This window comes from Coturnix japonica, chromosome 38 (genome assembly GCF_054131305.1).
Source record: "Coturnix japonica strain WE chromosome 38, WE-NBRP24, whole genome shotgun sequence".
NCBI classification, from domain to species: Eukaryota; Metazoa; Chordata; class Aves; order Galliformes; family Phasianidae; genus Coturnix; species Coturnix japonica.
In genome coordinates this window covers 5323468-5337124 of record NC_140700.1, presented here as the reverse complement: position 1 = coordinate 5337124, position 13657 = coordinate 5323468, and the positions used below count along the sequence as shown (strand labels likewise).

Sequence of the window (13657 nt, the reverse complement as noted above, 5' to 3'; positions counted from 1 at the left end):
ACCCCATAGGATGGATGGGACCTTTAGGGTCACCCCGGGATCACAGCCCACCCGGCCCCATAGAGCGATACGTGTGTGCAGCATCACAGCAGGGAGCCCCTTCAGCTGTGGGGCACACCAGGTTGTGCCAGCAGGGCTCCCAGTGCTTCAATATTAGAGCCTGCCCCATCCTGCCCCATTTACAGACCCCATTTCCTGCTCTGAGCTGAGGCGGGTCCATGTGGTCACTATAAGCCGTGCAATGTGGGCTACAATCAGCACTGAGCACTGTGTGTGACACTGAGCCAAGGCTGGGGGTGATGCAGCCCTTTCACTGCTGAAGTTTGTGGCTTTTTTAATAGGCAGCGATGCTTGCGGGACAGAAATATGCAATAATATGCGATACGATGAGCAATATTCAGTAAATAATGAGATATTCCCAGCTGTGCTTCAGGCCAAGTGAAATACGCAGCCGGGCCAGATGACTTGAATTTTCCAGCTATAAATTGCAGCAGTTCTCCAGCTGTGTGCTGTAAAACACGAGCGAAGGGCTCTCCCTGCAGATCTGGTATTTAAACTTGGGGAAATAATGGGAAACGTGCAGCCCTCAAGGAAAGATGGAGCGTGATTTGGGGATGCTCTGGGACTGGAAAGGAGATGGACCACAGGTGAGAGTTGCTGAGACAACTTTATTTGTATCCCCGCTCCCAGTAACTGGGTTCTGTACCCCTGTCCCTTGTGTAGGGACTTCCCTTCCAAGCTTCCCACACCGTGCAGGAAGGAATTATGTTTGTTCCATAATAAAGTCTGTCAATAAAAGCTGTAAACATTGAATCAGGTGGGTGGCTTTTTTTCTGTGACACTTTCCTCCAAAGACACACATTATATTTGTACCAAAGAACTTTGAGGTGACCTTTAATATCCAGTTCCTGACATGTTTTATTCTCTTTAATCCGTAGCATAAATACGTTGATGTGAATGTCTCTCTGACTGCTGTCAGTCTGTTACGTCCCACAGGGGGGATTAAACCTTTGCAAGGTCCACTCTTTGGTCTGAGATCTATGTGCTCGTACACCTCCAGCAGTACAGAACCAGGAGCTCTGCAGCATCTGCCATGTCTGTGCTTTAACAAAGCACCTGCGTGGGGAAACGCTTGCAAGAACAGCTCTGTGCAGGTGGAGCGTGAATGTCAGGGCGTGCGTTTTTCTTCCACTTCTGTCTCTGTGTTGAGCCTGTAGCGCTGAGCATGAGTTGAAAGTAATGCTGCAATCTGTTAAGACCTGCCAGCTCATTTTAATAGTCTCACTTAAATGCACAATATCTTCTCAGCTCGCTCGGCTTTGTGAGCGTGGCGGAGGTGAGCAGGTCCTATTTTATCATTAAGACTCTTTCAAGTAATGCTTTCTTTTGGCTTACAAATAAATCAAGGACAGCAGTAAAACAAGAAAGGAAAATAAATCTTCTGATTGATTGCAGCCAGAACGGATTCTTTCAGCTCTTTGCTTTTTATGGTTGAGTTCAGTAATGGCACGGAGCAGCTCTTGCACTTTCCTAGCGAGCTGTCTGTGCTCTCATTCCAAACCATGCACGTGATGTTCTGCAGCTGGGAGGGTCCCACGGGCCCCATGCGATGCTTCTCGGGGGTATCGAACACGAGCAAAGCCAGGCCAACACACAGGACGGGTCATTTTCCTTCTGAAATGTTCTGAAGGATTTTGATGAGGTTCTCTAAGCCGAAAATATAGCCGTGGTCCGGCCCGTCGTAAGTGGTGTGATTGCATTTGGAGCCTTTAAAAGTGGTGTGGGCAAAGTCTATCATGCGGACGTCGACTCTGGAGTGCGACGTGGTGCAGTTTGTTCTTTGGAAGTGCCCCTGCAGGTGGTTATCCAGAGCTGCCGTGCTCTCCTTGGGCTCCAGTCCATCGTAAATGATGAGAAGTGAGCTGGAGTAGAACCTGTAAGAGCTTTGCTTCTTAATGACGGAGAGCAGAGCTTTCAGCTTCAGGATGATGGGCTCCAGGACATCCGTTCTGAGGTGGTTACCATTGCACAGGAACTGCTGCAGGGTTTGCCTGAATCCCTCGGGTGAAAGTTTCCTCCCATAATATTTGTCCTTGCAGAGAAAATGGCCGGCGTCCGCTTGGTAAACCTTGGGGAAAGAGAGCAATAATGAGGGTTCAGTGGCTGCTTTGCTGCTCATTTTTTTCCACATGCTAATCCTAATTCAAACATTTCAGACCCAGACTAAGAACTGGGAGGTGGATCCCCTGCGATGGAGCAGTGCTGGCAATGCACTGCAGGCTCCTTCCCCACCAAACCCCACCTCCTGTCTTTCCCAGAGATTTAAACTATTCAATTTAAGCCACTGGTGCAGATTCTTTTTGCGTTCCAATAAATTACCCCTCTGTGAAACCTGCGGAGCTGTAAGTCATTGCCATGTCATTACTGATTTATGGTGTTTTCCCTCCGGCTACGTTAGGAGTCTGCAGTGGTACAGCAATGCCCCAGCTGTGTTCCTGCTCTCAGTGCAAGCAGCAATAATGCTGTTTTCTTAAACAGAGAGACAAGAAGATGTAGACAGAAATTTGTATGGATGTGAGGCGTTGGAAATCCTGAGTAAGAACTGGAAGAGTGAATTTGGAATTAGCTCACACGCCAGTTGTATTTTAAAGGATAATCTGCTCAACAGAAGGATGGCAGAGGCCGGGAAGGGACACAGCATTTGGCGCTGTTTACATTGCAGTGTGTGTTCTTTATAGTCATCGTTGTCATAATTATCCATCGGGCGCAGCAGAACATCGTGAAACCCGTTTGAAAACTGTGAATGGAAGAAATGTGTGGTTTCAGTTTCTGGTTTCAGTTTCTGGGAGGGAGGGCAACGATTTGAATCCAGAGGAGCCATAATATTTAGCAGGAAAGGAAGCCTTCCTTCTTGCAGCAATGGGACGAGGTGGCTCAGTGAAGGCATGAGGGGGGCAAGGGATGCCTGCTGCTTTTCCTTGTGTTCAGCTGAGCACACAATAGCAGATGCTGCTGCTGTGTACAGGCAGATCCTCAGCTGCTCCTATGGGCAACTACCACTTGTGTAAGTCATCCCATCTCCAGAAGGACAGGGCTGCCCTTACCTGCATCCCACAGACGCGGACGCCCAGCGATGCCGAGGTGCTTTGCTCACACTTCTTGATGTGCCGTGCTTTCTTCTCCTCTGAGGCATCGTCCCCGTGCTGCCGGGTTCCCATCTTTAAGTCCAGGATACAGGGGTAGTTGTATTTCGACACCACGTTCTCAAGCAATAGAAACTCTGAACATGAGTTAAGGGAAACCCAATACTTTTAAATTCTAATTGAAAGAGGTCTTAAATCAGAGCAACTGCTGACGCTCTCCATAATAGCTCACAACTGTAATGAGACTTTCTGAGCCAATTTCACCGACGTGTCATTGCTATGGGCCCCTTGCTGCCGATTGCAGTTAATTTACTGTAGTACAGTCCTACCAATTAAAGCAGCAACAGCTCCTTTCTCCAGTGACACCATAGCCCTGGGCTGTCGATCCAGCACCTTTCCTCAGCACTGTGCTTCCTCCAATGGGTGTGGGGGAAGCTGTTAAACTATTACTCACATGACTGATGGGTAATGAAGTGTAATAGGAAAATAAAAGGCCGGGCAGCTGCTAATTCCCACATAGCTGTGTCTTTTAAAGGTAGGCCAAGGGGATCTTTGACTTAAGCCTGGGTGTCCTCGTATGGGAAATGCTTCTCTTTTTCCTTCTTATTCAGACAGTGGGACAGAGGGGTGGGTGCTGCTGCAATAAGCCATACCTGGATGATGAGCTGTTATCTGCAGCCAAGGCAATGCTGGAGGAGAGAGGGCTAAAAGGATACGGTGCAGTTTGTTCTCGTTGTACTTGGAGGACATGCGGTTCAGGTGCTGTCTGTGGCAGTGCAGTCCCCAGGGGTTGGAGCTGTTTTTTTCTGTCTGGTTTCTGTTTGCATCTTCCAGAAGTGAATCTGTGCAGTACTGAAGCTCTGTCCTCAGTCGCATCTTGCCTGGGCAGCTGGGCAGAACACACAAAGGAACACATTTGGTTTATGAGCTCCAGAAGAGAATTTTCCCTCTCCCCCTTTTGCAGAACCTCAAACTCGATAAGGTAAATTTTCTGGGGCTCTCAGAGGAAACATATTCATCATGTCCAACCCGCAGAGATCTTTTGTTACTCCGTAAAAGTAATTTTCAGAAAGGCAGCTATTGCTGGATGCCAATATTTTCTTTCATTATAATTTCAAAGTGTACTTGGCTCCTATGAAAAGCTCCATTCATAGCATCAATGCCCAGGGATCTCTATCTACTGAACAGGCACAACACAGGCAATTGTCCAACAATGGGAATGCTTCCCAGTTTAGAGGGGGTGGCTTTGGGGAAGGAAGGGGGGTAGCAAGGAGGATATTTGCTCTCCTTATAGGGTCATCTGTCAGTCTTGCCCATCCACAGTCCACAAGGAATGGGATGGTTCCAGGCAAGGACTGGGAGAACATCATCATGGAGCATCCTGCCCTCGGCACACCCTCACCTGTCCTTGAAGGTCTTGGTGAGCTGCGTGTGGCACCTCTTGACGAGCTCAGTGCCGCTGCTGGTGCTGGCAGCCCACTTGTATTTGTGCCATATGTCACTGCTGGTGTTGTCCACGCGGCCGCAGCCCTCGTGCTGTAGGCTGGGACTGGCCAGCAGGGTCAGGTTGCCCAAGCTGTCCTTCTTGAGGTGCACAGAAATGACTCCTGTAGGAAAGGAGGCAAAGCAAACCAGAATGGGGTTAACCCCTGTGATACTGTGGGTGCTATGAGTCCTCCTGGGCTCAGCTTGCTGCCTCGTACTTTAGTGGCCTCATGCTGAGCCCAGGCTGATTTGAGACCCAATAAACACCATCAGTCTGAGACCCTGGAAAATGGCCACGGGCTTTTCTAATGTTCCCTCCCCTCCTTCTGAGAAACCTGCCTGCTCTGAACACCGTGTTCCTTCGTCCTCCATTCCTTCAGGCTCTGTTATGCAGCAGCTGACCCAGCACAGACCCCCTGCCTTGGACCAAGAGCTCCTGACTTATTTATGACGAAGGATTTAGGCTGCACTTTTGAGCATGGGGCAAGGCTGGAAATGCTTCGCATTGGTTGAAAGCAGAGGGAAGGTTGGGGAGCAGGAGTTTTACAAAGACAACCAGCATGCAGACTGCTTCTTTTAATGGCAGAGACCACAGAGGCACACATGTGGGCTGGCAAAGCTGCAAGCATAGGTGATGCCCATATATTGTCATGGACGTGTCCAAAAGAGCAGGATGACGGCAGGGACTGGATCTGCACGTGGAGAATCACAACCCAGAGCAGTGATTATTCATTTCCACCCCTTGTGCTTGGAAACACCATTGTGTATTTTAGCCCTGCAATTTTCCCTGACTCTAACAAGGATCACAGGGCACAAACGCCACTCGGCCCATCACATATTTAGCCCATCTCAGCCCATCCCTGGCATCAGGAGCGCTGCCTCCCCGTGTCAAATGACAGCGCAGGAATGGCCGTGCAGACGGCTCTGACCTTTCTGGGAAGGGCTGATAACTGCAGTGCTTTGCTCGGGGCAGCTCAGCTCTGTCAGGGCTGTCTGAGCCTCTCAAGGCAGCGCAGGCATTTTTAGAGCATCGCCCTTTCGCTCTCAGAGGGGATGCCAGCCGCGTGAATCATCCTGCCCCGATGCTTTCAGGTCTGGCTGCAGGAAGGCAGATCCAAATGGGATGGTCAGGGCTGTTGGACCAACAGAACTCAGCTCTGGAAGGAGGCCCCGTTCACAGCACGTGGAGCTGGGCTGGGTCCAGCTGTCCCCAGGGTATCCTCGCACGTTCTGTTAGTCACTGTGGGCAGATGCATCTCTGCAGCTTACAAACAAGGCAGCTCCCTTTGCCAGAGCCAATTTGCCAAAGCAAATAAACACGCAAACTGCCTTCTGTCCATTGGAGATTATGGTAAGCAAACACAGCTGGGAGGATCTGCAGGGCCGTGGCTGCTGGGTTTTGCTGAGGGAAGATTCCCTTCCATGATACTTGGGGCACCCAAAAAGACGTCTGTAGGTCCTTGGCTTGCAATGTGACCCACTATGCAATCCCGTTGGGTAGGCGGGGGTCAAGGGCACGCTTTTTAAGCAGCCCTTTGGGTGTGAGGTTTGGATGATGATATTTGATCAACACTGCGCGTCACATCAGCATCACACAATGACCCCTGAGCAATCCCCCAGCCTAAGAATAGAGGTGAGGAGTGTGGATGCCTATGGGTGGGGGGTGGGGACCTCAGGGTTGTTCCCACTGATGTTCATCATCCCTATGGGAAAACATTGGCCCTTGACAAACCTTCCACCTCTTTAATATGCCCGGCATTCAGGGCTGGGACAGCTGGAAGCAGGGAACAAAATGTGTCTCCCTGATGCCAAACTGGAGGAGAATTGCTATTTTATTACCCCTGGTGGCAAAACGCTCTGGGACTCGCAATAGAAAGGAGAGGACTAAAAGGTATTGATAACCCCTGCACTGATAAGGTGGGAGTGCTTAATGACTTCATAATAGGAACAGAGCAGGGCTCAGCTCTCTGACACTGAACTCCAGCCCCAGCTGAAGCAAATTGCTCAGAGGAAGCCTGGTTTTCTTCCTTAAGCATCTTTTTAATATCGCCCCATAAATCTACAGAGGCCCTCGACTTTGTGGGGAAGGGAGAGATTGGATGGGAGACCTCAGCCAACACCTGGAGCTCCTTTCTGTGCTGCTGAAGGACCAAGAGATATTTTAAGCTTTTATGTGACAGCTGAGCTTCTCGCCTCCACCAAACCCAGGGTCAGGAGCAGCAGCAGGGAGGGAGGGAGGAAAGGGAGAGCATCTTAAAAGAAAAGGAAATGGGAGGAGCTGCTTCTTGCACACCAAGCACTGCAATTCGACAGCTAAAGCTGAGACACACAGGCTTGAGTTTTGCCTCTGCTTTTCCACCTGGCTCAGGTGGAGCAGCTGTCAGAGAGATGCTCCATCCCCCTGTGCTGTTTTGCCTTGGTGTGTCATACTGGCCCTGAGCAGCGTCTCTGCCCCTCAGGCTGGTGCCAGCCCTGCCCCTTCCCTTGCTCTCCTCCATTCTGATGCAAACCTTCACCTCCTCTAACACCAAAGGCCATGGGGCAAAGGCATCCCTGAGCCCTGCTCCTGCTGCCAGCCCCTTCTTCTCACACACCAGCACTGTACTGCGTGGTCCCAACTACACGGGCAGCTCCTGAGCCAGAACCCACAGCATCACCTCAGCAAAAGGTCAGCGCAGCACCGAGCTCCCCAGCTGGGGTTAATGAAATGTTAACAGCATGGAAAAAGAGGTCTATTTGAGGGCTAGCACCCACAGAGGAATGAGAGGTATCCTGCACATGCAGCCAGCTTTGACTCGCCATTACAGAAATAGGCAGCACGTCTGCCTGCCCTCAGCCCTTGGAGTCAGCACAGCAGCGTGGGGCAGTTTGGTGTTGGCCATGCTCTGTGTCGCTGCTTTCCAGCCTTCCCACACCCACACACATCAGCCAGCAAGGTCCCCAAAGCAAGTTCCTGTGCACCCAGCCAGCAGTGCACGACCTGCTCTGCACAACACGAGGGGCTCCCAGCTCAGCCCCAGCCCAACCGAGCGGTTCCCCCACACCTTACCTTTATACTGAGGGGTGAACTGCTTCATGGCCAGGGGCAGCGACTCGTAGAAGCTCCGCTCCTGCATGACCAGGGGTTTGCAGACCGTGTGCTCATCGTACTTCATCATGCTCATGTGGCCGCCCACCTGGTGCACGAAGGGCTCCAGGAGCACTGCCCTCCTGCCCTCGCTCTGCCCCACCATGCTGCGTGCTGGAGGCTGTGGGTCAGCAGCGCGGGGACGTCGCAGTGTGGGTCATTCCCTGCTGCACTGTCGTCCCGTGCAGCTCCTTGGTGTGGTGTCTGCAAGTAGAGGATATGGGAGAACGTGAAGGTGGGGTGGGGGGATGGACCACTGCAAAGCCACCCCCTGCAATGGGCTGGGAGCAGCCTGGCCTCGTGTACACCGTGGTGCTGGCAGGGAGCCCTGGTGTGACATGTCCCCAAAAGCCCCATTTAGACCCGTTAGAGGCAAAGGAAACAGAAGGGGTTGACTGAGAACAGCTATCAAATTAACACGGCAGCCTTGTGAAACCAGCCGGATCAGGGCGTTCCTTGGGCCAGCAATGCTGGGGTATTAATATGCTGTATTAATAACACCCCTGCTGTGAAACAGCCTCAAGTTTGCCTGATGAGGTGGTGCTAATGATGGTCGTAGCCTTTCCCTAAGCCAGAACATTCCCTGTGAATGAGGTTTCTTAATAAAGCCTCACAAAACCCCCATCCTTGCACAGCTCCCCACCTCCCAACGCTGCTGGGGGGGTCAACAACATTCTCTACCCCTTAGAGAGCACCGTCAGGAGGGGATGCTCCCAAACAATTGTGTTCCTGCAGCCTGTGAGCGCTACCACCTTCCATAGCCATGTTCAGTAGCTGACAAACAGTGAAGGTTCCAGCATCCCCAAGGTGATTTCCCCCCCTCTCTTCTCTATCCTTTCATCACCGCACCCCTCAGAGAGGAATCTCTGCTCTACAATTAGCAGCACCAGCTCAGGGAACAAAGCCGACCCGCTCGGATGAGTGCTTTGCAGCCCAGGAAGAAAGCAGCACTTCATAGCCTTTCTGGGAGTGAATAAAGGCATTTAGCCTTGTGTGCAGTTGAAGCAGCTCTCAAAGAGGATTTCTCCCTTCAAAGATGAAGGTTTGCTGTTGGTTTCTTTTTGTTGTGGAGAAAAGCAGAACGCAAAGCAGCTCGCTCCAATCGGACCCTGAGCCCCTCTGAAATGGGACACCGGGAATCGCTCCCGTCTGACAGCAGAAATCCACAGCACTAAAAATACACCCAACTGCAGATTAATCCATGTCCCCAGCAATAAAACATGAAACCACGGGTAATTTTGTCCTATGGAGAAAGCGAGACGGCAGCACAGGCACTGAGAGTGGAGATGGGTCTGAATATCTGGGGGTCTGCGGTGCTCACTGGGCACAGCTCCACTTTGGGGCCCAACAACAGAAGGTGCCACACAGAGCTCTATCTACTGCACAGCCTTAATGCAGCCCAATGGAACCAAGCAGGTGATGTTCCCCATGCTACAAGCACTGGGAGCAGCTCTGCCCGTGGGTCCCATTGCCAGAAAGGCTTTGGAATACTAAAAATAAAAGGAAAATCGCCATGAAAACGGGTGCCCATCAGCACAGCCCCGGCTCAGTGCCGGCACTTGGGGGCACCTCGAGGCGCTGTGCAGCTCAGCCGGGCTCTGTGCACTGCACGGTGCTGCTGGGTTGGGTTGGCGGCTTCTCATTTAATTTTGCTTTAATTAGAAGGCAGGAAATGAACTCGGCTGTTAATTTGAGGAGGTCCGTGTGCTCTCAGGCTGACCTGGATTCCCGGCCAGCTCCCTCACCCAACACCAGCACAGCCCGCAGGAGCACTTTGTGAAGCCCAGTTACCCCATTTCTGTCCAGTTTTTGGCCTTGTGCCTCTGAGCACCTCGAAGCATCAGCCACAAGGAACATCCCAGTGCTCCCAGCTCTGTGCTCCCAGCTCTGTGCTCTCCCTAACAGGGCTCACAGCAATGGGCCCCTCAACCGCAGCCAAATTCAGCACCGTGCAGGCAGCGAAACATTCAGCTCTTGGCACAAAACCCTGCTCTAAGCACCCCATAAATCCCCATGTGCAGAAACCCTGAGCTCTTTTATCTTGTATTTCCTCCCTTGAAAGCAAATGACATTCATAAACTTTACAGCCAGCCCCTGAGTCCCTCATGAATAAGATGCAAAGATACAGTTTGCTGCACTGAAGGATTTGTTTGGTGGCTTCACCAAGCGCGGGGTCATGGGTGGGAGGGATGGGAGCAGATTATCCTGGATGGAACGGCTGCAGAAGCACTAACACCCATGTTGGGATCTGGGCATGGGGATGCACAGTGCCCCGTGGTCTGCAGCACCCACCGGACCCACAGATGGGCAGCGGGATGGGGATGTCACCTCCCCATATCCACACAGCTCTGGGATGTGAGCACCGAGCTGCTCCTGAGCCCTGAAAATAATCAGCTTTTCCACCACCATCAGCTGCTTCCAAGAAACAATTCTGCACCGATCCATTGCTGGGGCACAAATCAGAGCAATGGAAGCACCCAAACTCTATCTCAGCTCCGGGCTCTGACCTGTCTGTGCCCCTCTGACCTTCCAGCCATTAGTTCTGGGAGCTGTGCACACAGACCTGGCTCACAACCTCCCTCCACTTCCCCCACGCTCCTTATCCTTAGATAACTCAAAGCCAACCCTAAACCTCAACCCTGTAGCTAACCCAATGCAAAGCAATGCAACGCAGCCAAACCCAAAGCCACAATGATCACTTCACACACAGTCCAACTTGCTTCCATCCCTTCCCACAAGCTGTGGCCACGCTTGAAGCACTTCTAACACCACCCCAGTGCCTCCAAGTGCTCGGCCACCCCCTGTCCCATCCCTCACCTGCTGTCCTGGCTGCTGGCTCTGGGGTCTCACTGCTGCTCGGTGTCGCTCGAGGATGGGAAATGAAGGAGCAGGGGGAGCCTGCGGACATTTGGACCATCAGCTGACACTGCAGCATTTCTGGCAGCACTCCGGTATGGCCAGCTGACAGCTGAGACTGGGAGGGAGAGAAAACAGCCCCTGGTGTTAAAGGAAAACAAAACCATGGGGTGAGTTAGGGCTGAGGGAGCCACACGTGGGAATCTCATGGCCACACTCTGTCTCCCTTGTGCAATGGCTTCATAGGAAAATAACTGCAGCTTTATTCTGGTGCATGCGAAGAACTAATGGTGATGTAGGGAGCAGGCTGGAGCCTGCAGTGCAGCTGGGATGGGACTCGGCGCAAACCAACCCTGCAGCTGCTTGCTATGGGAAATGGGTTGGGATGATGGAGGGATGGTGGGGCAAAAGAGCTGTGAGTGCAGGGAGGTGGCAGCAGAATGAACAGGGATGCTGGGGATCCAATGAGTCGATGAGCTAATGGGGCTGAGAAAGGAAGGGGTATTTTCAGGAAGGGGTGAGCCGTGCTGAGCCCGACGCAATGCAGCAGCTGAGGGAATTGGGGAGCAGCGCCCGGCCCTTCCAACAGCCTCGTGCAGGAAACTGACACCAGGAGCAGAGTGGAAAAGTCCCAGAGCGTTTCCTGCCAGAACCACAGGGACAGCGCGTGCCCCACACCCAGCACCTGCCGGGACCCAAACAGCCCCACGGGAACCTCGTGTGCTGCAGCCAACCCAGCACATCCCAATGAGACCTGCTGCTATTCTGGGGTACAGGCAGTATGGACACACCGTGCTGACCCCGACACTGTTCCCCATCAGTTCCAGTGATAACGAGGGCAGCAACAAATCAGTGCCTGCAATAAGGATGGCACTGGGAAGGGTGGGAAGGAACTCTGCTGCTGAGGTACCAATCAGTGGATGCGGTAATCACCATTAATTAGAGGGGGGCAAACAGGACCGAGCCCCTCTTTGCCCTGAGAGCCCTGCATGGTGCCGGCACACACACCTCCCCTGCTGGATGACATGTATTTTTAATGCCTGTGTTAATTGCAGCCATCTCATTTCCATGTCAGGAGCACTGCAGTGGTTGCTCCGCTCAAACCAGCTCAGCTCAAGGCCGCTGCATCCCAGGAGGTGCCTCCACTGCAGCTGCAGAGGCAATTACTCAGCCCCTTGTACAACACAGAGAGCTCTAAGGGGAGCGCAAGCCCACCTCACATTAAAACTCTGCTAATTAGAAACCACTTACAGGCACACAAGGATATTATTACCTTTGGCCTCCATCAGATGTAGATGTGACCTCAAGAACGAATGCCCTCCAGGTCAGGCTGGGATGCTGCTGTCAACCCAACCTCACGCATCCCAGGTTTAAGGGAGGAGCGGGTTCCTTGGTAACCTCCACACTGCAGAAGGAGCTCAGCCCGATGTGACCCGGCCACCTGCTGAGTGCTTTCCTGCGTTGCTTCAGCTTGGACACTTGGAGCTGTTGTGGAGCAGAGATGTAAACAGCATGAGCCCAACTTTAAGGGAATGCCATGGAGCAATGCAGGGCAGGTGCTCTCCTCCATCACAGGGGAGGACACAGAGACAGGGGGTTCTCCTGCAGGAGCCAGGGGACACGAGGGCAGTGGAGGTTCAGAGCCCTCACCCAGCTGGATCCCAGCCCCAGCACAAGGGCTGTGCTTGCAAAGTTGAACAAAGTCACGATGGAGATTCCAGTGCAAACCCTGGGAGAGATGGGCTCAGATGGGGCAGAGCCAGAGGGACGGAGCTCCCTGTCCGAGCTGCTGCTCCGGTTCATGCTGATCTTTCCAGGAGAACTGGCACGACTTGACATCCCATAAATAAGGCTCAGCATCAGCAGTCATGTCAGCAGGAGACAAAACATTTAACGTGAAAGGCTTTAAATGGAAGCAGGAAATGAAAAGATAAAGGGCAGATTTTATTTTAGATTCCTTGTTGGTACATATTTTGCTTCCTGACAGTGAGGGGATGCGATGGCTCCATCAGCCCAGTGCTCCAGAGCCTATTTATAGACCCCCCCATGCCTTGCAGGAAAGTGGGAGCGATGGCAGGGCTGTAAGCAGAGCAGGGGTGAACCCAGGTTCCCTTTTCTCTGCATGGACAGGGATTCTGGTGCCATGGCATCTACCAGCACAGACTGCAGGAGCAGCATGAAACCACCTGCTGCCAATGGACAAGAGGAAGGGGACCGCAGCAAACAGCCTCCAGCACGTGCCAGCACACCAAACAAGATTCTTTCCTAACCTCAAATACGGTTCTGTTGTAACTTAGCAACCTGCATTGGGTGAAAGCAGCGAGGAGGAAGGCAGGTCCTGAGGAGAGATGGAGCCTCATGCTCCATTCAGTTCCATGCCTTAGCAATAGAACAGCTCCAGCAAGGCTGGACAAGCACGGCCACCGCAGAGCCAGCACCTCTCACTGATGGGAAACGGCCTCTCTGTAATCCAGAGCTACACGGTGACATTAATGCACGTTTCCTCCACCCAACAGCAGTGAGTCAGCCCTGTAGCTGCCGTTACACAACCAGGGATGATTCACAGCTCGGTCGCCATCTCACGAGAGGACTTTGAAGAAGCGAAGGCGCACGGTGTGTGAGTCACTGACACTCAGGTGAGAGAGGAATCCAAAGCAGAGCACAAGGACGACTCCCAAGGACTTGCTGAGGTTTGTCTACGTGTGGCTCAACTCAACAGGCAGCATCAGCCTCCTCGGGCTGCTGGTAAATCATCTGAAATGACTTTTAGCCTTGGTATCGAAATGCTTCCTTCCATAGCACTGTGTGATGGCTTTGCTTGGACAGCCTTAACCCTTGGGACACCAGGAGGGACGGTGTTGTGGCCATGGACAGAGAGCAGCACAGGGCTGGGGGCAGGAAGGGATGTCTGTCCAAACCAAAGTACCCCAACCTACACTGATACCTGCTGCATCACATCACATCTTATCACATCCCCAATAAAGGACCTCAGGACCACAACCTGAGGATGCAGCAGTTTAGGGGAGAACCACTTCATGCAAAGGCT

At 52.4% G+C, this 13657-nt stretch overlaps 1 protein-coding gene across 1 annotated transcript; it reads right to left on the bottom strand.

The window, feature by feature from the left end:
- Positions 1-648: 648 nt before the first annotated feature.
- Positions 649-12022, bottom strand: IP6K3 (inositol hexakisphosphate kinase 3). Its single transcript, XM_015885336.3, has 7 exons — positions 11885-12022; positions 10573-10729; positions 7678-7959; positions 4546-4750; positions 3860-4032; positions 3105-3280; positions 649-2128 (listed from the first exon to the last, which is right to left on the bottom strand). Exons 3-7 carry the CDS (start codon positions 7859-7861, stop codon positions 1664-1666), a joined length of 1203 nt encoding a protein of 400 aa, XP_015740822.1. The 5' UTR covers positions 7862-7959; positions 10573-10729; positions 11885-12022; the 3' UTR covers positions 649-1663.
- Positions 12023-13657: the final 1635 nt, after the last annotated feature.

What these genes read in the sequence shown, in the direction of transcription:
- IP6K3 (XM_015885336.3), bottom strand. Translation starts at nt 7,861, where the DNA reads ATGGTGGGGCAGAGCGAGGGCAGGAGGGCAGTGCTCCTGGAGCCCTTC. An exon ending in GTTCACCCCTCAGTATAAAG is followed by an intron (nt 4,751 to 7,677) that starts GTAAGGTGTGGG and finishes CCTTTCCTACAG; the next exon opens with GAGTCATTTCTGTGCACCTC. An exon ending in TCCGCGTCTGTGGGATGCAG is followed by an intron (nt 2,129 to 3,104) that starts GTAAGGGCAGCC and finishes TCTTTCCCCAAG; the next exon opens with GTTTACCAAGCGGACGCCGG.